This window comes from Urocitellus parryii, chromosome 1 (genome assembly GCF_045843805.1).
Source record: "Urocitellus parryii isolate mUroPar1 chromosome 1, mUroPar1.hap1, whole genome shotgun sequence".
Taxonomy (NCBI): domain Eukaryota; kingdom Metazoa; phylum Chordata; class Mammalia; order Rodentia; family Sciuridae; genus Urocitellus; species Urocitellus parryii.
Genome location: NC_135531.1, coordinates 262569488 through 262593557, shown reverse-complemented (window position 1 = coordinate 262593557; position 24070 = coordinate 262569488). Strand labels below are relative to the sequence as shown.

Sequence of the window (24070 nt, the reverse complement as noted above, 5' to 3'; positions counted from 1 at the left end):
AAATGTGACTCTTCTCACATGTCACAGAATTTACTCTTGCTAATTGGGAATTGTATCTTGCTTTCTCATTCTCTGTTGTTCTCGACTGTATTATTTTCAAGCCAGAACAATCATCTTGTCCACGCACCACTTGGATGAGGCTGAAGTGCTGAGTGACCGAATTGCCTTCCTGGAGCAGGGGGGACTCCGGTGCTGCGGGTCCCCGTTTTACCTCAAGGAGGCATTTGGGGATGGGTATCACCTCACACTCACCAAGAAGAAGGTTGGTATGAGAGAAATTATACCACACTGAGGAACTGTATATTAATTTGTATACAAAACAGAGGCAGACTCTCACTGACTTTACTCATTGCTAAAATCCATTAAGATACTAGCTCAAATTGAACAAGCATCAGAATCCTGGAGGTCTTGAGTAAGACCTCAGATTTCTGGTCCTACCCCTGATTCACTAGTTATGAGTTGAGACTCCAGAATTTGCTAAATTTCCAAGTAGTTCCCAGGTGATGCTGCTGGTAGTGGTTGGGGACATGGCACATGAAGTATCAAAGTCTTGGTGAACTTAGTGATACCCTGTCTCAAAATAATAAATAAAAAGGGCTAGGATGTAGCTCAGTGGTTAGGTGCCCCTGGATTCTATCCCTAGTTAACAACAACAACAACAACAAAATATCAACTAAGTCTAGGTAAGAACTGATCTCCACCTTAAGGTTACTAAAGGAATATTAGCCTTTTACCTTCCTTAGCATTTCAACCTGTAAAATGAAGTTTAAATTTTCTGGCTTATCAAAAGCAAATGAAGAGAATATGAATAAATATGAATAAATCTCTGATCAAGACTTCTTGAGTACAGAGTGAAGACTAATACAGGTCAGTGGAGCTTTGGAGGTTTTACTTTGTATGTGTGTATGTGTGCCACAGATTAAAACGAGGGGCATTTAACCACTGAGCCATATCCCCAGCCCTTTTTATTTTCTATTTTGAGACAGGGTATCACTAAGTCACTTAGGGCCTCGATAGATTGTTGAGGCTACCTTTGAACTTGTGATCCTCCTGCCTCAGCCTCCCGAATTGCTGGAATTACAGGTGTGCACCACAGTGTCCAGGCAGAGCTTTTACACTTTTTAGAGGACAAAAATGCTGACTAAGAATGCCTCCATCACATCACAGAGCATATGATTTCACAATACTGTGTAAGATATGTGTAAGAACTGAAATGCCAAATGAATTAAGATATGTGTAAGAACTGAAATGCCAATTAAGCATGATTTGACTACCACTATTTATTTTATATCTGAATCACCTTGATGTGACTTCCAAGATATGAAAAGTAATTCATTATTATATTCATTAATTCATTCATAAATTCATGTAGTAGGGGCAAAATTATGCCTGATGCTGCCCTCAAATCCTGTGCTCGGCAATAGGATTCATTACTGAACTGAGGCTATTAAAATTTGTGGCCTCGGTGGGGTGTATACTCTAGTGGAGTCAGAGAAATTTATTTGATTCAATCAATAAGTAAATAAATGTATTATCAATTAGTAATTAGTAAATTACTTAGTATGTTTATTTCTGTGTATACTATAGAAATAAACCAGGAGAGGGAAAGAGGGAATGCCGAGGGGTCCAGTTGTGAAGTGGGGCCGTAAAAGAAGAGTTTTCTGAGAAAGCAACAGTTGAGCCATGAGTTGGAACTGGAGAAAGAAGGGGACATGCTGCTCTGCGTGACAGTGACAAAGCTCCTGAGCAGGACGCATGGGAGGCAAAAGTGCTCTAGCAACACCTTCAAAAGACTCCACTGGAGTAAAGCAAGAGAAAGGAAGGAGATGGGCTGTGAGCTTAGAGAAGGGGCAACGTGGGGTGGGAGAACGAGGCAGGCAAAATAGGGACTTAGAGACCACTGCAGAGTCCCCAGGTGGGACAGGGACCCACCAGGTGGTGTGGCATCCAACTCAGCTCTGGAATGACCTCAATGAACTCGTCGCCCTCTGATTAGGGGCTTGGATCACTATAGTGCATGGAGCAAAGTGTTTAACTTCTGTTTTACTTTCAGAGTCCAAATCTGGATGCAAATGCAATATGTAACACCTCGGCCGTGACAGCCATGATCCGATCGCACCTCCCAGAAGCCTACCTCAAGGAGGATATCGGGGGAGAGCTCGTGTATGTGCTCCCTCCATTCAGCACCAAAGTCTCAGGCGCCTACCTGTCACTCCTAAGAGCACTGGATGAGGGCATGGGCGACCTCAACATCGGGTGCTATGGCATTTCAGACACTACTGTAGAAGAGGTACATGAGGACATTTCTTTATTTCTTAAAGTTGTTATAACTGGCTCTCCCCTGGGAATAAATGTATGCAGCTTTTTAAAAACAAAATAAATATTTTAGCATAAATGTTTCACAAAATCAGAAAAGCTTAGAATGCTTTCTGTACGATTCTTATGGAAGACTGATTTAAAATGTCACCTCAACTACAGAATACCCATCTTTCTATATACAAGAATATTCTCCTCAAGTCAGATGAGAAATAGTTGTCTCAATAAATGTGATAAAAATTTACAATCAAAATTAAGCTTAGAAACTAGAAGAAATATGTATGGTTTATGCTAATCAAGTGATCTGGCTTCTTTTTCTAGGTCTTTCTGAACTTGACTAAGGAATCACAAAAAAATAGTGATATGAGTCTTGAGCACCTAACTCAAAAGAAAATTGGGAATTCCAGTGCCAATGGCATCTCAACTCCTGATGATTTATCTGTGAGCAGCAGCAACTTCACAGACAGAGATGGTAAAATATAAAGTAGATATTTTGCTTAATTCCTAGAAATGAGAAAATCACAGGACAATTTTGAATTTTTTCTTGAAATTTGACTTTTAAGTTTTATTTTAGATTTGAAAATAAAATTGCCAAAGGAAACACAAGTTTCCTTCCTAGTATACAAAAATTAATCAGAACAAACCAAATTCTCTATTTCAAAAATACTTTGAAGAATGCGGAAGAATGCCCTTGATAAGGGTGGCGCTGGGTATTCTTTCTATTCATGGCAAGTGGTTTTCACTGCAGTTTCAGATTTGTGCCAATATGGGAAGATTCTTCTGGTAACTGGTACTACCCATCAATGTACTAGGTTATCTTGTAAGGTAGTTCATGCCCAGTTATTAGATGTGTACCAGTGGAGGCAATAAAAATGGGGTAGGGGAAGAATCATCACTTTTATAGCACCTCTCTGGAAAGCAAATCTAACATCCTCTCGTCTGAGTCCCTCAAGGACCAAGAAAATACTTTGGGAGGAATATCTCTGAATTGATTAAGTTGGACTTGATGGCTAAGTATCTGTAATAGCAGGTTTCCCCCCTCAATTCTTTTATCTTTGGAAAAAAAACATGTTTCTTGACATGATTTTGAGGGGTTGAATTCTTCTAAAAAAATAACTTTTATTGCCACTTAGTCTCTTTCTGACAGTTAATTTATACCTCTGGAAACACTATTTACTTATGGAAGAAAGTAGTAAAATGATATATAAATTATGGAGTAGTCATTTCAATAGTTTGCTTAAATGGGGAAAATTCTCTAGGAACAGAACTTTTAATTAAACATTCGCCTGTCTCTAAAACTCAGAAAAGATAATCTCTGATGTTTGTATAACTCCGGAATTTGAGTCTCATTTGTCCTCTGACACATTTCTCGTTTATCACCTTTTGTGGACTATAATTGTAGAGTCCACGGAATTGAGGACTTTGATTAGACAATGGTCATCTGCTTCAGGAAGTAAATGCTACATATTTGCCTCTGCATTTGTCTCATAATTTGAAACTATTCTTTAGTCAAAACGTTCCCCTCCTTGACATTATCTTTGAGAAAGCACATTTACTCCATTTGATACACCTGTAAGTCATCCACATGTAATTTCTCAAGAAACAGAAAAGCATACTAATTAACTCAAAATATTCAGCTACTTCTACAATTCCCTTTTGCAGAGATATGAGTTTGCATTTAAACTTGTTCCCTCTGTTTAATTGGAATTCATTTTAAATTAAGCAGCTTTGTATTTTTTCTTATCAGCTAAATGAAGATCATGATTTTTGTGCAGCATAATTTGTGATGGAAAATTAAAAATATACACAGTGTTGACGAATACCGTCATCTTATCACATGTGAAGGCATGCTTGGTGGCAGGCATGAGAATGAAATATTTGAGCCTACTTTTTTTTAGAAGGAGCTGCTGGAAATATTAGCCATAAGAGCTCCGTAGAGGGAACAACAGTTTTGGCCTCCACAGCTGCCCTGATTCTCAGAAGCCATAGAATTTTCTTAGCATCTGAAGAGCATTTCAAAATGTGTTTGGGGTAGTGAGGAGAAAACGTTCTTTTAAGTGAGGTCTTTTTTTTTTTGAGACACAAATAAAAATTGAATTTCAAAACACCATAATTATTCCAAATTTCTAAAGAGAATTTGATGAACAAGTGGTTGAACTAGAATTATACTTCAGAGAAGAGGATTCCTTTTTCCTACACTTGGGGTAAATTCATTGAGCTTCAAGTTAGAATTAGAGACAATTGGACTTATAAGCACTAAAATTACTATGCATACATTTAGGACTATTTTGTGCCTCATGAATTATAATTTTTAAAGTACTTTTATATATATTCTAGGAGATGCATATTAAATCTGTTCTCAATTTGAGACTCAAGGCCCAGGCTGACAAATGAATTGTTAAACCTCCAATCCAAATATTTAAAATAAAAGCTTTTCCTACCACACCACATCTTATCATCCATCCGTAGTTTCTGCAGTGACTTATTATTAGATTTATTAAGATTTCCCAGAATGGGCTGGGAATGTAGTGCTTGCCTCGTATGTACTAGGTTCTAGGTTCAATCCTCAGCACTGCAAAAAAAAAAAAAAAAAAAAAAAAAAAAAAAGCTCTTAGAACCATAATCAAATCTCTTTTCCTCAACCAGACAAAGTCCTGACAAGAGGAGAGAGGCTGGACGGGTTTGGACTGTTAATGAAGAAGATCCTAGCTATTCTCATAAAGAGGTTTCACCATACCCGAAGGAACTGGAAAGGCCTCGTTGCCCAGGTTGTTCTCCCCATCGTCTTTGTGACCACTGCCATGGGCCTGGGCACGCTGAGAAATTCCAGCAACAGTTATCCAGAGATCCAGATCTCCCCCTCTCTGTATGGTACCCACGAACAGACCGCCTTCTATGCGTGAGTTTCTTTTCATAAACCAAAAGAACATCCCAAACTGCTTCTAGGGGTGTGGCTGGACCTTCCTGGATGCCATGGAAAGCAGAAACATAAAGAACTTAGGAGCTGCAGTATCTGGTTCTATTAACAGAATGGACAGTTTGACTTATTGCAATACATAACTTTAATTGCCAACAAATAGCTTATTAAAATTTTTGCAAAAGTAATGTTACAGTAGATATGTATTTTAATGATTATCAAGAAATCCATGTTGTACGTGGCCTCCAAGTCTGTTGTATTATATAGCACATAACATTTTATTATTCTGACAAATGATACAGAACATCACAGTTCTATGTAATATAACATGACATGTACAACAGGTGACTATTAGAAGAACAATATGCATGTGACTATTAGAAGAATAATAAGACACGTGCATATTTTTTTTCTAGGACCTTTTACCCCTGGAGACAGACTTTCTTTGATTTTTAAGTAAACAGTCTTTCAGTTGACATCATTTCATGTCTTCAAATTGTTAATGAACATCAATTTAATATGGGAGACTAGTAGAAGACCATGGATTTGAGTCCATTTTTTAATATTGCAGGAATTCTCACCCAAGCACAAAAGGACTAGTCTCAGCAATGTGGGATTTCCCGGGCATTGACAATGTGTGTCTGAACACCAGGGATTCGTAAGTGGTCCTTGCTCTTTTTCTTTCATTACAAACAAACCCAGTTTATGTGCGTGCATGTATGTGTGCTTTATTTGTGAACTGCTCTCAGGGGTATCTGTGTTTAACATATTTTATCTATTTCCTTTAGAGTGATCCTAGGCTTTGCTGTACTATAATAATGAACCATCAAATGCCTTATAATTTGTCTGCTCTTTTGTATACACACTTATATTTAACAGTCATGACCCTGTGCATTATTAATCCCGCTCTGCAAACCAAGGCTCAAAGGGACTTAGAAACTTGCCTAAAGAACTCTATAGATAGTGGGACTGGGCATGTGGCTCAATTGTAGAGTGCTCACCTAGCACGGGCGAGGCCCTGGATTTGATCCTCAGAACCACATAAAAATAAATAAATAAATCAAAGATACTGTGTCCAACTACAACTAAAAAATATTTTTAAAAAACCTCTAGATAGTAGATGCATAGCTAACCCTGAGTCCTAAGTCTTGACTCCCAATTCCCTGGTCTTTGCACTATTTGATTTGTTTATTTAAACTGTCAAAATAGTATATATGTCAATCTGAGCTTGGTAGATTATTATGGTAAAGCATCCCCTACCTGTGTTAGAAGAGAGCATGAAGAGAGCAAGGAGAATAAAGGGAATAAAAAGCCTCATCCCACCAAAGCAAGACAATTTAATGTGCTTTGATCCCAACACTGTTTAATCAATAAATGCTCTCCCTCAACCCCCACCACCACAAAATGTCATATTCGGAGTATAAAAACTGGTAAATTGCACATAAGACTACACACCTATATTTAATACCAAGTGCTTCTTATATGCTTCTAGGTAAATATGAGAATAAACATACATACATTTCATTTTTATTTGCAGACGGTGTTTAAAGAAAGACAGTCTGGAAAGATGGAACACTAGTGGAGAACCTATCACTAATTTTGGTGTTTGTTCCTGCTCAGAAAATGTCCAGGTAAAATGGAATTTGGTATTAGCAAAGTAGAAAAAAAAAGGGAATAAATATCAAACCTTGAAAGATCTATCCAGGTTACCAAGGAGTCGTATAATTTCATTTTATGGAAGCTAGGAGCTCAGAGATATGGACCTGGGCAGCTCAAAAATATTGACTTTGAGCTCCAAGTCACTGTTTTAGATCCAACTCAGGACAAATTTCCAAAGGAAACAAATTCTATGATGGTCTTTGTGGAAACCAACTAAAAATAAATTTCTGATCTCAGTTCACTTCTAAATGGAAAGCTGTATGTTTCACGGGACAAAATGAGACCATAACTGTCATATTTGAAAATACAGTGTGACGGCCACTGTAATGGTCAGTGGGGAAGTCAGTTATGGGTAGGTCTAGAGTGGAAGTCCATATATTTCCAAGCAACTCCTCCAGACTGCAAGAAAGAAATCACTTCCTGAAAGAGGAAAAATTACCCAACATTCACTTACTCTGTCTATATCCTATGAATACTGACTTTTGTTTTCCAAGCTTATTAGTTCACCAAACTTTTTTATTAATGCATTTTAATTATACAGAATAATGGGTTTCATTGTGTTATATTTGTGCATGCATCACATATTTAATTCACCCAACTTCTAAGAGAATCAAGTTCATTAGGGAAATTAAATGTTCCTGATTTGATCACTGTAAATGTATCCAAATCAAACATTGTACTCCATAAGCTTATATAATTATCATAGTAACTTTTGAAAAATTTTTAAAAATTTAAGAACATTGATGAAAATATCACTATTAATCCCTAGGGATCATTATGATATCGATTTTGTTACAGAGGTGGAATCTAGTGACATTTTATTCAAAGTGACAAATGTGTTGTATCCTGAACTTTGACATATGGTTTACCATGTTTTAGATTGGACATATTTTAGTGACTGCAATCCATTTTGATGCAAGTTAGCCACTAACAGTAAGAGCTGGGATCTGATAAGAGTCCTTTGGAATCCTTGAATATTTAAAATTAGTCTTACATTTAGCAGTCAGAGTTTTTTAATCCCTCATCTAATTTAGCCAATTCCTAATATATTTCTTTAATTCACAGTAAAAGTCAGCTAAGTTAATATTTAAAATTGGAAGCTGGGTAATTTTTATTAATCCAAAAAACATAGACTTTAAACATTTTTAACCTACATGTCAGTTTTTTTCAGCTGTTTAATAACAATGTGTCACTTTGCATAATTGGTGCTATGTATATCAGACATATTCTATGGATAAACTCGAGTCCTAAGATTTTTGAAAGAAGAGAGTTAAAAAGGAAATCTGTAGAGTAGAAGGTGACATTGTAGTTGTATCAACATACAATAAAGGACTTATATTCAGATTATATATAACTCCTGCAAATCAGCAAAACAAAAGATTATGTAGTAGAAAATAGCAAAATAAATAGACATTACACAAAGAGAATATCCAAATGGCCTGTAAGTACATGAACAGGTAATCATCAGGGAAATACAAATTAAAACCACAAAGCAATACCATTCCACAATCACCAGAATGGCTAAAATGAAGAAGGAAAATTCCAAGTGTTGGCAAACATGATGTCAATTTACTGTGTACAAATAATTTTTAAACTATTTGACAGTACATACTGGTGTGGAAAATATGCATACCCTGTGGGACCTGCAATTACACATCTATTTGTTCCCATCAGAAATGTGAGTAGGCTGGGAGTGATGGCACATCCCAGCAGCTCAGGAGACTGAGGCAGGAGGATCAAAAGGTGAAAGCCAGTCTCAGCAACTTAATGTGGCCCTAAGCAACTTAAGTCTCAACAACTTAATGTGGCCCTGTCTCAAAATAAAAATTAAAAAAGGGTCGGGGATGTGACTCAGTGATTGAACACTCCAGTTCTCACTGAGTTGCTTAAGGCCTTGCTAAATTGCTGAAGCTAGTCTTGAATTTAAAGTCCTCCTGTCTCAGACTCCAGAGCTGCTGGGATTATAGGCATACACTACTGTACCTGACTCTCTGAATTTTTGAGAGAATTTTGTGGCATCTTTATGTTTAGTGTTATTCTCCAAAAACACTGCCTTGGTGGCAACTGAAAGAAATGTCACACATTTTTAAACTTATGTCCTTAACTTTACACAAACCCTAAACACATGTATATGCTCTACAGTGATAATAACTATTTATGCTAATTTCCTGGCCATAGGCAAGATGACCTCTTTTTCAAAGTTCTTTAGAGTCAAAGGACAATTTTATCACACTTCACCAGTTGCAGTGATAGACAAATCAGAAGACTGAAACTCCTTGACATCATCTACTTAATCTGCATAGCACAAGCCGAAAGGAAACTAATTTTTAATTTCTTTTTCCAGGAATGTCCCAAATTTAACTATTCTCCACCTCATAGAAGAACTTATTCTTCCCAAGTAATTTATAATCTCACTGGGCACCACATGGAAAATTATCTCATATCAACTGCAAATGAGTTTGTCCAAAAAAGGTACAATACTCTATGACATATTTATTGCTTAGTAACTTTAATGGTAACTGACTTCTAAACTTGAGACAGTGGAGATGATAGTTGCAAATTTCTATTGATGATTTACATGGTTAAGCTCTTAGTGTTGTCTAAAGAGTCTCTTGTATTAAATAGTGTCTCTAAGACTAATTTGAGCAAACTAAAAAGCATTGGCTGTTTTAGACTTCAAAATATATTAATAAACTTGTTTATTGTTTTTCTTAAAGGAAAAGAGAAATTGTTGACCGGATCATGTCTATTTGAAATGTTTGAAAGCATGACTTTTGTTAACAGTTGGCTTTAGTTCCAATAAAAATATCTCAAAACCTAAAATGTATCTGTGAGTGGACAAAGTGTCCACCTGTGTAGCAAGGCCACATGCCTAAGCCACCTAAGCATTTACCAGGGATGAAAAGTTCTTGAGCTTCAAATAACTGTCATGTTCTCCTTTCCTCCTTTGCGTCTAAAGATAATAATTAACATTCTCTGTAAAATAACTTTAAACTACAGATAAGCAAAAGGAAGAAAACACTATATTTCTTCCACCCGGATATAATCACTATTAATATTCTGATATAGATCCTTTCAGAAATTTTTAGGCATAGGTATACAAGGAAATGTTTTCAATAAATGCAGTTTTTATTATAAACAATAAAATATTTTTATTTTCTATATTTGAATATCTTACAATAAAATATTTATTATAAATGAAATAGGTTTATTATAAACAAACAGTTCTAAAACCTCCCTTTCAAGAAGATAATTCAAATGTGAGCTGCATTGCACTATTATTTATGTAGGTGGACCCTAATTTTATGGGCATCCAAATTGGTCTACACTTGAAGTTACTACTTGGATTCAAAAAATTAACATTTTTGTTTTTAGAATACCATGAACTGATAAGTAGTTAAATAAATTCAACTCACCTTCAAACATCTGAGAAAAAACATGGCACCAGAGAATAAACTAGGGAAAAAGAGTTTGGGGTATAGAAGAAATTGGGCCTCTTGAAAAAAGATAACTGATATTTTATTGCTCTATTATTAATTCCCCATAAATGAGTTTTAAGCACTAAAATTAAGACTTTTTTAACATTATCATTTTGTATTACTTACTGGTTTTTTAGCATTACAATTCTTATTACACATATAGAGCACAATTTTTCATATCTTTGTATATAAATTATGTTCATGCCAATTCATGTCTTTATACATGTACTTTGGGTTTTTTTTGCATTACAATTCTTATTACACATATATACCATAATTTTTTGTATGTCTGTTTGTATATAAAGTAAGACTTTTGAGATGGTGCATGGTTCAGTTAAGATGGAGGAATTGATTGGATTACTGCCTCTCATTTTTAGAATGGCACATAAGCAATTGTTTAGAAGGACTTTCTACCTTTACTTATAATGTACACTTGAGACTAAAATATGATAAAAGGAATCAAGAAAATGTAAAATATGTCAGGCATCATTTATTTCATACTGGAAATATGTTCCTAATGGAAAGAAAAAAATCATGCTCCTATGTAAGTAATTGAGATCAACTTATGAAGATTTTATCCAGTAAAACAAGTACAACTCTTATTACCCTTTGCAGATATGGAGGTTGGAGTTTTGGACTGCGTTTGACTAATGACCTCCGTTTTGATATAACAGGAGTTCCTGCCAATAGAACACTTGCCAAGGTAAATTATGGTCTTTCTTCTAGGATCTCATACAAATAAAGATGGAAATTGGCACATTTAAACATTTTTATGAGGTAAAAACAAAACATGTGTACAATCAGTTGGTATTTTGCATATCCTATAGCACCGTGATTTCAATCTGTGTACGTACCCTAGGGAAACATGAACAGATAAGCACCTGGAGTTAGGGATAAAACTGCGTGTAGGAATATTGCTCATAATAGCCAAAACCACAACCACAATGCTGATATGCAATAGAATTTAGAAATAGTTTTAAATTCATTCAACAAAACATTCAGCTATGGAAGTGAAAACGCTTAGGTTCATATAGTAAGTAGAATTAAACTCCCAATCGTTATTCATATGCAATAGACGCTGACTGCCTTTACCACAAACTTTAAGGGTAGCAAAACTCAACCATATTTTTCTGGGGAAAGAGAAAGGATTGTGAAATGGACAAACACAGAGGGCTGGGGAAAAGGAGTTCTGGACACAAGTAAATTTTATTTCTCATCCCATGGGGTGTTGAAATGGTGCGCTCCACCTGTAATTTTTTGTTACACCACACATTAATGTTTTATGCATTTTTCTTTACATACTATTTTCTTTATGTACATGTATGTACATACATATATTTAGCCTCACTTCTTATTAAAGCTGGAAATTTAACAGAACTCAGTGGAGATAAATAATCATGTTGGTTATATTTTTTTTCTTCTAGATCAAATCTATGCTTTGAAACCAGCTAGTCATTGAATCAGGCACATATGATTGCCTATATGATCAATGACTGTCATAGGGATTTTAAATTATCCTTCTCCTATTTCTCATTTGGTAGTAAGAGACATATACAGTCCTGGAGGAAGTGGGGAAACTAATTTTAATTTAGTGACCATTATATGCCAAGTATTAGTATCACCTTTCATACAAAGTACCTAATTTCCTCCTCACAAAATCCCTATGTGATATATATTATAAGACCTATAATATATCCCATTTTCTTCCTCCCCCTCCCTCTCCACACACAGAGCAAATATTCTTGCTTAAAACAATGGAGTTTCTAATATGAAATAATTTCTCTCTAAATCAAATTTGCAATTTTGAATTACCAATTTGATTTGGAGTGCACCAGTTTTTTAAACTATTCTGTTATTAATGTAGAAGGTAAAGTCACTCACTGTCTTGTGGGTTATAGCCAGGAATAGGAAGTTAGTAGGCTGATTTCAAGGTTGTCAACCTTGTCAGTAAAGTCCCAGTACTTGTATACATGTTTTCTTTCTTTCTTTTTCTTTTTTTTTTTTCAGTCTGTTTAGATTTTATTTTTAAAATGGTCCAAAAACTTTAAAAAGTAATACTGGTTTTAAAATTTTATATAGTCAGCTTGGATCTTTTCCTTTGAGAATATTCTCCATTACTTCCTAAGCTTAGAAAACGAGTCCCTGTTAGAAGCTTGATAAATATTCATTCATTTCAGTTTTTATAATCAGCTTTTTTATATTTAACTCTTCAATCCAACTGCCACTTATGTTAGTTTATTATGGGGATGAGGGTATAAATTCTTCAAGCTGTCACAATATTATTTATGAACAATCATTTCTATTCTCATTCACTTGCAATTCATCTTTTATAATAAACTCTTACATATTACCTGTCTAATCTAATATTAGTGGTATCAATGTTTTCGTTATTCTAGTTGTATATGTTTAATATCTACTAGCATTCATTCTTTATTACTCTCCTTTTACAGAATTTTCTTTGAAAATCACTTATTTAATTTTCAAATAAAATCATTTGCTGTCTTATCCCTAAGATATGAATTTCTTGAGGGCAGGATTTTTGATTTCCTTAGAACATATTGCCAAGAATCTTGTTACTAGGTCAACAGTTAAAAACATTTTTTTTCTACACTTAACACTTCCAAAGTTTCCCAAAGGGTTGAGCCACTTTCCTTATAATTCTACTAGCACCTGGATATATTCGTTACAAAGTTTTTTTCAAACTTGGTAGGGGAAAAATATATGTTGCTTCAGTTTCTACATATTTGCTTATTAGCAATGATAAACATATGCTTAAAATATAGTAAGATTTTAATCAATGCTTATTCAATGAATAAATGGCATATACGAATTTGTACCTGTATTTGAGGACGAAGAGGTTTAAACAAATATTGTGATTATAATAGGGAAGTGCTGGTTAAATGTAAGCTTGTTGGCCTGTAGTCCATCTTCAGAGATGTTCTAGAGGTGTCAAGAACACCCTGGAATTCAGACCTGAACTGAGGCAATCCCTAGAAACTCAGTAATTTACATTCATTGCAGGCATGTTTCCAGGCAGGATCAGCTGAAAGGACCGGTCAGAAGATGCTTCTTTGCATGATGCCATCCACCAGACCAGTTAATGGCTACTTTGCACATCCCATCAATCAGGCACTGGGCAGCTGTCATTGTAGCCCCTCCTACAGCTGCTGCATAGTCAAATATCCCTTCAGTGGCTGGACAGTCATAACCTAGCCCATATTCTATGGAGTCCGGATGATCCTCATCTCCTTCTTGGCTCACTTTCTGGAGATGCTGCAGATAGGCATCAGTGTGGAATGTAGCCATCTCCTCCATGGAGTCCACTTTGGGTTTCACTATCCTCTATGGTGAAGCAGGGCATTAAGGGTATGATCACATAGCTTCAGGGATGAGGATGTTCCTCTTTCTTTCTTTTTCTATTCTGATTTACATGCCATTTGTTTTTAACTACTGTTCTTGAGGGTCAGAATACATAAGTCTAGACTCAGAATCCCATGAATCTGCCGCAGAGATGGAGATACCAGTGATGTCTCTAGTTTATTTCAAGATCTAGAAAAGATTCAAGATCAAGATTTTTGTGATTCTAGAATAGCTCATACCTTTGTGCTGTTGCTCAGAACAACTGTCTTCCTAACCTCTGCCCATCTTTAATTTGGAAACATGGGTCTGTGATCAGCACCCTGGGGAATAGCTCATAATCTGCTAAGATGAAATAAGTTATTGAGAAATTGGTCCTTGCTCCTCAAATATGAACAAGCTAGCCTATCAGATGTTAAAGGCAGCCTAATTTATTTGAATACAATATTGATCTTGCCTTGTTTTGGAATTTAACAGGTGTGGTATGATCCAGAAGGCTATCATTCCCTTCCAGCTTACCTCAACAGCCTGAATAATTTCCTCCTGCGAGTTAACATGTCAAAATACGATGCTGCCCGGCATGGTAAACTTACTTACACAAAGGCATCTCCTGCTGCAACTTTTGTTACTCTCCCTATAAAAATGCACATTATGTCTACTTCCTCCTAGTGGCGGGTATTTTATGGCATCTAAATCACAGGTCTTTAAGAGGAATTTAGAAGTAGTAACTTCTGCCAGATGGAACATTCTGGATAATTCCCTTAACTTCAGGTTAATTTAGTTTTCTCATTTATCAACTCAGGATAATAACTCCAACTTGTTGCTCATGTCTGTAGTCATACCTAGAAGATATATCTCATAGGAAAATATCTTTAAACTATTTACTTATCTATAGGCCAAAACTTCTAAACAATTAATGTTTATAAATATCATTCACCAACCTAAACACGAAGATGGAACTTTTAAACTAAAATCCTCTACACCTACCCAAACTATTACGATCCATGGATCACTCACCATATGTTGCATGCTTTATATAAAATATTGCTGATCTGTTCAACACTCTTCAGGATGATATCATTTCTCCCAGAAGTAGAATTTGAACCCAAGGCTGTCTGACTCCTATTTGTTCATTTTCCTAATTCTCCTGTGTTAGCTATGTTAGTCAGCTTTTTGTCACTGTGTCCAAAACACAACTGAGAGGAGGAAAAGATTTATTTGGCTCATGGTTTCAGAGGATTCAGTCCATGGTGTGCAGGCTCTGAGGCAGAAACATCATGGCAGAAGGGCATGGCTGAGGAAAGCTGCTTAGCTCACAGCAGCTGGGAAGGAGAGAAAGAAGAAGGTACCTCCCACCCCCAGTGACTTCCAACTAGGTCCCACCTCCCAATGATCCATCCAAATTATCAACCCCCCAAAAGGATGAATGCACTGCTGAGTTCCAAGTCTTCATGATCTAATCATTTCCTGAAAGCCCCACCTCTGAACATTGGTGCTTTGGGGAGCGTTCCTTTAAGCACATGAGTCTTTGGGGGTCATTCCAGACTCAAACTATGACTTGAGACTGCTTCTCTGAACTCTTCAGGTCTACTTCAGCTGGATTTCCCAAAAGGCTCCCAGATAGTTTTTAAAATAGTGTTGGAATCTAAAAGAAATTGATTTATTTCTTTTTCTAATTCAATTACTGTTCATTGGACCATTTCATCTTTTTGAGTCTTGCTCAAATTATTTTTCCATATTGATCCTAAAAAAATAATAATTAAAAAGAACAAAAATCTAAGTAACACATCTGCTGGCAAAGAAGGAGCCTAATAAATAGTCTATTGAGTAGGAAAAAAGATACATACTATCTTTGAGAAATGCTGACTCCTCCCTTTTCTTTCATCTCCCTACTGTTGGGCATCAGGGGGCCTGCCAGATGGACTGGTGATTGTAGAAGTAAACCATCGCATCAAATTCTCATCCCAGCAACAGAATCATTAAGAGTCTTTATTTCAGAGAGAACAGTATTTTTTTTTTCCCCAACTGCTATGGCATTTTCCTAGCAGAAGGAACCATAAAGAAAATAAAAAGATTGATAGTCTTTAGATCTAGAGCATCAATAAAAGGCATAGTCAAAAGTGGTAAATTAAATGAAATGGTACTACTGAAGCTGGGTAAGTCTGGTATAGCCTGGTTTGAAGTAAAGTTGAAAACTTGACTTTCAGTCGGATGTTTTATTCAGAGCAAAAGACAGATATTGTGACAGATAATGAAAGTAAAACAGCCAAAGAAATGACTAGGGGAGAGTATTGCAAAGCTAGAGAGAACAAGAGGATGTCCGTGGCACTCGCTTTTTAAAAGCAGTATTCTGGTTTCCTTTATAAGTAGAGTTATTTACTTAGAACAAGATAACCCAAGCCTTTCTAGACTCTGGCAGTCTTGTTGTAGCTCCTACCATTGTTTTTAAGTTACAGGGTTTAAAAAGTAAGAATTCTAGAACATAAACTTTGTATGGATCGTAAGCTGAAATTTATTTTTTTTTTATTTAAATGTAGGGTTCAAGTTGAGTTATAAAGAGGTTAATAATAGTCTGACTTTTAGTTCTTATTAATTTTTCTTAATTAGATATATGAAAGTGGTAGTTTTCTACTCTCTCTGTAACGAGTTTCATGTCTTCAAAAAAAAAAAAAAAGAAATCTGTATCATCCTAAAATACTTTTATTGTTTTGTAATGTATGGACGTGGCCTACCATGGTAATAGGACTTGTCTTTAAAAGTGAACCCAATTATTCTCCCACCACCTGCCCCTAACACATTACATATTCAAAGAAACCTTCGCTGGATGCTGCATGAATCGGGATTTTACTTTAGCTATAAAATTGATTTTTTAAAAAATTCTAGCATGCTAATAAAAATGTTTTAATTAGCTTTTCTTTGCAATGTCAATATCTATTATATTCGTGTGGTTCCCTCTAGTGGTTAATTTTTCATGAAATTCTGTCTTTCTTCCCAAAGAGCCCTGATTTGTTTGTTTTCTCAAACAAATATTATACAACTAAACTCTTTTTCTCAAAAGCACTAACACATTGCTCCTTCCACACCAGTGTTCAGTCTTCATTGCTCCTTCCACACCAGTGTTCGCAGCTATGGCCAATGGAAACATCTCCTTTTAGCTTTGCATCTGTAGACATGGCATAACATGCCACCTTTCTTCTTCGAAATATTTTCTTCACCATATTTTTTAATTGGGGCATAACAGTTGCACATAACGGTGGGATTTGTTGTTATAGACATGAACACAATATACAGCATAATTTTGTCAATATCACTCCCCAGCACTTCCCCCTCCCCTCCCTCTCCCCCTCTTTCCTTTCCTCTACTTCTGTCCCTTTGCTTGTCTTGAGATCCGTCCCCAACACACACCTTTCCTTTCCTTTTCCTTTATACTTCCACATGAGAGAAAACATCTGACCTTGACTTTCTGAGTTTGGCTTATTTTGCTTAACATAATGGTCTCTAGTTCCAGTCATTTTCATGCAAATGACATAAGTTCATTTTTCCTTATGGTCAAATAAAACTCCATTTGTGTGTGTGTATACCACATATATTTATCATCATATTTACACACACACACACACACACACACACACATCACATGTTCTTTATCCATTCTTTATTCTTTGATGGACATCTAGGCTGGTTCCATAGTTCAGCTATTGTGCATTTTGCTGCTATAAACATGGGTATGCATATGTCACTATAGTTATGATGACTTTAATCCTTTAGGATAAATACCAAGGATTAGTATAGCTGGGTCATATGGTGGTTCCATGCCTAATCTTTTAAGGAACCTCCATACTGATTTCCATAGTGGATGTACTAATTTATAGTCCAACTGACAGTGTAAAAGTGTTCCTTTTCCCCCACACTCTTTCCAGCATTTATTACTGTATTCTTTTTTGTTGAGGGATGAGTAACAGGGGATTGAACTCAGGGACATTCGACAACTGAGCCACATCCCCAGCCCTATTTTTTGCATTGTATTTAGATATAGAGTCTTACAGAGTTGCTTAGCAAGCCTCATTTTTACTGAGGCTGGCTTTGAACTCTTGATCCTCCTGCCTTAGCCTCCCAAGCCGCTGGGATTACATTCAGGCACCATCTATTGTTTGTATTCTTGATGACTGCCATTCTGACTGGTTTAAAATGAAATCTCAGTATAGTTTTGATTTGCATTTCCCTATTGCTAATGATATTGAACATTTTTCACATCTTTGTTGGCCATTTGTATTTTTTTTCTTTTGAAAAGTGTGTATTTTGTTTGCTCATTTATTAACTGGGTGATTTGGAGGGGTTCTAGTGTTTTTTGAGTTCTTTATATATTCTAGATTTTAATCCTTTAGCAAAGATCTTCCATTATGCAGATTTTCTTTTCACATTCTTAATTGTTTATTTTGCTGTACAGAAGCTTTTTAATTTGATGCTGTCCCATTTATCAACTCTTGGCATTATTTCTTGAGCTTTAGGGTCCCATTGGGAAGAAGGTTGTTGCCTGTGCCTATGTGCTCAAATGTTGACCCTACCTTCTCTTCTATGAGTTATGTAATTTCTAACCTAATTCCTAGATCTTTGATCCATTTTGAGTTGGTTTTTGTGCAGGATGAGAAATAGGGTCTAGTTTCATTCTGCTACATACATATAACCAGTTGTCCCAGCACCATTTATTAAAGAGGCTTGCTTTTTTTTTCCAGTGTATGTTATTGGCACCTTTGTTAAGGATCAGATGACTGTAGATGTATAGTTTGTTCCTTTGTCTCCTATTTTGTACCATTGGTCTATGTGTCTGTTTTTATTGCAGTAGTATAGATGCCTTCTTCTTAGTAAATATATTGTATGTAGGGAAAGTATTAATTGAAATTTTAAGATTTGATTTGATTCAGTGAGCATCCATCAGCCAATCTTTGTGTAGGACCTACAGAAACAATTTTGATATAGGATTCTAATTCTGATGCATTTACTTGATATTGCTAAAGATATGTATGAAAACAACTGGTTCCATAGGATTTTATATAGTAAAGGAAAATGTACTTGCAAAGATTCCTCTGATTAAGTAGAGTATTTCTTTTTTTAAATTTTTTTAGTTGTAGATGGACACAATACCTTTTTATTTATTTATTTATATTTGTATGTGGTGCTGAGGATCAAACCCAGTGCCTCATCCATGCTAGGTAAGCATTCTACCACTGAGCTAAAACCTAGCCCTGAAGTAGAATATTTCTTAATTCTGAACTACAAAGCAGAAATAAAAGGCAAGTTTTCCTTGTCTATATTATAATTTAGCAGGGTTTAAGCAGAGCCCCTAATGAAAATATAACCTCAGAAAAAAAGGGCCCATTAACTTACACAAAAGGTAAAAAAAAAAAATACATTCCATGTTGTGATTAAGATTGTTGGTCAAACTGGTTTTTGCTGTTAGTTTCTTTAACTACATATATATTTTTTCTTTAACATATATCCATTGCAGGACTCAAATTCAAAATATGACACATTATTTTTAATAAAAATTATAAATTTAGTTGAGGAAGAGAATCGTCTTTAGAATCATCTATAATATTTGGGCACTGCCCCTGAGTATCCTAATGCCATGAGCAGATTGTAGATGAGCAGTAAGTGAGCAAGTTCTTGCTCAGTTTACAACCCATAGGAAGACGTATTTAGGAGACAATTCACACTCCATTCCCCATCATTCTTTCCCATATTTGCTCAGACAGCATAGACATTGTCTTCATGTGGTGGTCTTTGGGAATCTAATGTCTGTCCAATTTTTCAGTCTGGCCAATCAAGGTCCTGTAAGGAAGGGGACTGAAGGCAGACTTGCTTCTAACTCAGAAAGTATAACAAACCCTAGGAGATTCCAATAATTTGGGACTGTGTTTGAATTAAATGACTGCCTTTCTGGAGCCAGCTAATACCTCTGAATCTCTCTGGGCCTCCCTGTCTCAATGGAAATGCATGGCTGGAGCGCCCAACCCCTACTCTGATAGAACTCTAGAATGAAGCATCTTCTAAGTAGTTGAGTGAGAAGGAGTGTTCCAGAGTTGGGTCTGTTCTCTAGGGGACTCTCATGTAATTGGTACCCTTTTGAATTGCTTATTTAAATGTATTCCAGTTTATGAAGTGCTGCTGAATACAAACATACATATGAAAAAGGAGAAGAAAGTAGAAAACAATTTTTTAATGTAGTAGAAGAAGACATGCTCTATGAGAAATGTAAATGCTTGTTCCTTCCAAGACACAACTTTTCTTTTTACAAAAGTGCCACCAATCATAGCACTCACAGGATTGGGGAGAAATTAATTTCCTTTAAAAGAAAATTCCCCAAAGTAAAATCCTTTAGATTAGAGTCTAAGGAGAAAAGCATTATATATTATTCATCTAAAAATTGGGATTTCTGATGAACTGAATAGTTACTAATGGATGAATCATCTCCTCTTTCAGGCATTATCATGTATAGCCATCCTTATCCAGGTGTGCAAGATCAGGAACAGGCCACGTGAGTAGATATCTCTGCTATGACTTCTTTCTCCTTGGCATGGCTGAGACTCTGTAAAAGTGCTCTAATTGGAAATCACAGTTGCATCCGAATGAAAGTCAGTCTAGAAGGGCTGGTTATATAAAGTCACTGACTGGGTTAAAAGGAAGTTTCTGAAAGGGTGCAGAGTGGGTTGCCAAGTAGAGCTTGTGGACTGCAGATGAGCTCCGTCTGCTGCTTTTCCGAGTCAGGTGCATAAGGGCTTCATCATTCTGCCTTCGATGCTTAACAGGCAAGTCCCGTTTCTATGCCCCAGATCCATACATCCCTTGCATACATGCTGTAACCCTTGGAGACCGAGGTTTTTCTATCAAATATCCTTAGTCAATTCAGATGCGTTGGAACTACATTTATTCCAGGGTCACAGTGGAGTCATGTCAAAGATATTATCTGGCTGTCTTGAAGGAGGCCTTATTTGTGTCATAGCCAACTCTTGTACTGTTTTGTTGGTGGTTTGAGTCATGAATCTTCCTGAAAGGAAAAGAGTTCCAAAACTTATGTGTGCTTTCCTCTTCCCATTGTTCACCATAGAATCAGCAGTTTAATCGATATTTTAGTGGCACTGTCCATCCTGATGGGTTATTCTGTCACCACCGCCAGCTTTGTCACCTATGTCGTAAGGGAACATCAGACCAAAGCCAAGCAGTTGCAGCACATTTCAGGCATTGGTGTGACATGCTACTGGGTAACAAACTTCATTTACGATATGGTGAGTAACTTATGTCATTGCAAGAAAGATAGGATTCATTTGGCAGAGTTTAATATTCAAGAGTTATTTACTTTAGTTGTTGGAATTATTAGCATAAGGACAGTAAATTAGGAAAAAATAATTTTGAGTCCAGTGTTTGGAGGACAGAGAAAACTGCCTTTGCTCATCTCTGGGTTATATCAGATTCTAAGAGCACTTGTCAATATGTAGGTTCCTGGGCCCCAGTCCAAATGGATTAAATCTGTATCTTGGGAGTGGAGTGTGGAGAGTAGGCATTTTAAGCAAGATTCCCCCAGGTGACTTTAAGGACACTGAAGTCTTAGAACCACTACTGTGGAGAAATAGAAGCTGAGCAGTAAAACAGCCTTATCTAATTGTGCCAAGTAATCAAGATTATAAAAATTTAATCAAGTAATCGTGAAAAATTCGGAGTAGCAGTCCCTACTGAATGACACATTAGAGAAGATTATCAGGGAAAAGAAGGAATGTATTTTATTGATGTCTGTCTCATTTGCATAAAAATGTTCCCAAAGTTCAGATGGTTATTCTTGACTTGAAACGTGCCAGTGTTGGCCAAAAGCCCAGGATGAGGATGCATTTGCCTGTGATTATGGTGAAATTGCCTGAGTTGTTGTCAAGATCATTGGGTTGAAGAGTTGGAGAGTAATTAACCGCATATCTATTTTGTTAATGTATCCAGTGAGGTCTGAAATGTGTTCATTGTTAGAAGCCAAATCCAAGAGAATGGTAATGAGTACTCCGGACTTCGTAGACACTTTCATGTTAAGAAAGCTTCAAGGATATCCTTCTTTGAAAGTCTACTTACAACTGAGATTCTGTGGTCTGATATCTGGTGCTCATTCCAATTTAGGAGATTTCCATTCCCATTCCACCCCAAAACACCCCAAAGTAAATTACCACCACCACTGTTTGCACCTTGCCTCAAATTCTTCCACTTTTAGCATTTCTACTTGCCAACAGAATACTGAGTTCTTTGTTCATACACCTGTGATTCCAAGAATGTGTGGGTCCCACTGCCCTGCTGTTTTGCACAGAGTGTCTCACACAGATAACCGAGCCTTAGAAATCAACCATCTGAGAGCTGCAGCATTCAAACTGAAATCAATACTTTAAGGGCTGCCTCTAATACCAAGATACCTGGCTGTCTTATCTTTTTCACTGAACCTCTGTCACTGAATGATCCCAAGTGTTAAAGCCTGGAGGCAGGAACACCTGGGACTTCTTGTATATCTACAAAGAGAGAAACTGGTTTTACCTCATATTGGAGGAGACAAATTCTCAAGTAAAATCAATGTAAAATAAGCTGAACATTACAAGCAACAGGAACATAAATAAAAATTCATTCCTTCAAATCTATCTAGGTCAACTTATTGAAGCTTTAAACTAGATAGCTTATTGATTTTTAAAAAAGGTATTTGCCATGTATTAAATATTGTTTTACATATTCCCATAGGTCTTCTACTTGGTCCCTGTAGCATTTTCCATTGGTGTCATTGCAATTTTCAAATTACCTGCCTTCTACAATGAAAGCAACCTAGGTGCTGTTTCTCTCCTCCTTCTGCTGTTTGGGTAAGCTGCTGATTGAGCAATGAAAGAACTAACAGAATCAAATGCTCCTAGACACAAATAGGACCTCAACCTCATTAGCTAATTTGCAGTTGTCTTGGGGTTTCATTTGACATGAGTGATGACTAATGATACATTACAATTGCTAGTCCATAGTCTGTAAAGTGTAATGCCTCTGAAAATTAGTGTTGTTATTATTAAAGAGCACTTACTGGGTGCCAAGTGTTATACTTACCAATTTACATATATAATCTAATCTATACAAAAACACAGGCTTTAGAATGACCAGGGAAATGCATATACAAAGGTTTTGACAAATTATATGAATACATATAGCATTTATAAGGTGTATAAATTTACATAGACTTTATCTTTTTAGAGATGCCTAACAGGACACACATAACATTGTTGTTTTCACATTAGGCTAATACAAGGCGACATAATCAGTGCTTAGCATAGCAGTCTCCCTGCTCTGAATTCGTGGGTAGTATCCCTTGGTTAGCTATTGTCACTAATACAAGACCTTTGTGTGTCTAGTGTTATTTAATTTCCTCCAGTGTTGTTTAAGTTTGCTCAAAACAAGCTTCCCAGCTTTTCACCAGGTCCTATCTGCTTAGCTGACCTACAATGATGCCATTCTTTCCCCTCAACTTTAAATTATAAGATTTATACAGATTGAACTCATAATTCTGAGCAACAAAAGTCTTGCCTGGAAAGGATTACAACCACCCCCACGGGGGAATAATTTGTAGTTGTAATGATATAGGACTGACTGTTCGAGATTCCTTTTCAAAAAGAGGCTTCTTGCTATCATTTAAAAAACATCCTTTGGGTGTTTGTTTGTTTTTTTTGTCAAAAAGAGGAATGAAAATGAGATCTAGCTACAAGGCTTGGCAGCTCATCCCTAATGTTTGCTTTTACTTTAGAAACCCATCTAGGTGTTTATTGCTTTATAAAATGGGATAATTAAGGTGTAATTTTAATTCTTTGTATGATGAACCCGTAGGTATGCCACGTTTTCTTGGATGTACTTGCTGGCTGGTCTCTTTCATGAAACAGGAATGGCCTTCATCACTTACGTCTGTGTCAACCTGTTTTTTGGCATCAATTCCATCGTTTCCCTGTCGGTGGTATACTTCCTATCCAAGGAAAAGCCTAATGATCCGGTGAGGTCCCTCTTAGTCTGTTCAAGTTCAGTGAATGTATCAGAAGCTTTAACATGTTCAAGGTGGAAAGATTTTTCTTTCTTCTGTCTTCTATAAATAGAAAGAAATATTATTTGCTTCTATTAAAGCTACAGCTTTAAAAACTTCTCTATAAACTCCACCTAGGTTAATGCTTATTATTGTATTTCCTGAGAGTCAAAAACTATTGACATTGGCTAGGTCTTGAATGGAGTGATGGAGGTGAAATCAGATATATTGTGTGGTAGTTCATAAATCATGCCACCAATTGGTCAGCTAGACATTTCC

General features: G+C 36.3%; 2 protein-coding genes across 3 annotated transcripts in view; one reads left to right on the top strand and one right to left on the bottom strand.

Moving 5' to 3' along the window:
- Positions 1–24070, top strand: part of Abca12 (ATP binding cassette subfamily A member 12) — a 157107-nt gene that overhangs the window by 118831 nt on the left and 14206 nt on the right. For both annotated transcript variants that reach the window (XM_026402361.2, XM_026402360.2), the window contains exons 31-43: positions 102–262; positions 2054–2290; positions 2638–2788; positions 4963–5215; positions 5805–5891; positions 6771–6864; positions 9237–9364; positions 10987–11074; positions 14206–14311; positions 20209–20263; positions 20834–21011; positions 22486–22601; positions 23605–23764. In XM_026402361.2, coding sequence (XP_026258146.2) covers positions 102–262; positions 2054–2290; positions 2638–2788; positions 4963–5215; positions 5805–5891; positions 6771–6864; positions 9237–9364; positions 10987–11074; positions 14206–14311; positions 20209–20263; positions 20834–21011; positions 22486–22601; positions 23605–23764 — 1814 coding nt within the window. The remainder of the gene's footprint in view (positions 1–101; positions 263–2053; positions 2291–2637; positions 2789–4962; positions 5216–5804; positions 5892–6770; positions 6865–9236; positions 9365–10986; positions 11075–14205; positions 14312–20208; positions 20264–20833; positions 21012–22485; positions 22602–23604; positions 23765–24070) is intronic.
- LOC113177066 (histone deacetylase 8-like) lies at positions 13215–13845 on the bottom strand. Its single transcript, XM_077802341.1, has 2 exons — positions 13823–13845; positions 13215–13711 (listed from the first exon to the last, which is right to left on the bottom strand). Exons 1-2 carry the CDS (start codon positions 13843–13845, stop codon positions 13411–13413), a joined length of 324 nt encoding a protein of 107 aa, XP_077658467.1. The 3' UTR covers positions 13215–13410.

Excerpts from the sequence above, each read along its gene's own strand:
- LOC113177066 (XM_077802341.1), bottom strand. The coding sequence starts at position 13,845 with ATGTATTCTGACCCTCAAGAACA. Across the intron at positions 13,712-13,822 it reads TATTCTGACCCTCAAGAACA|GATAGTGAAACCCAAAGTGG; the intron begins GTAGTTAAAAAC and ends TTCACCATAGAG.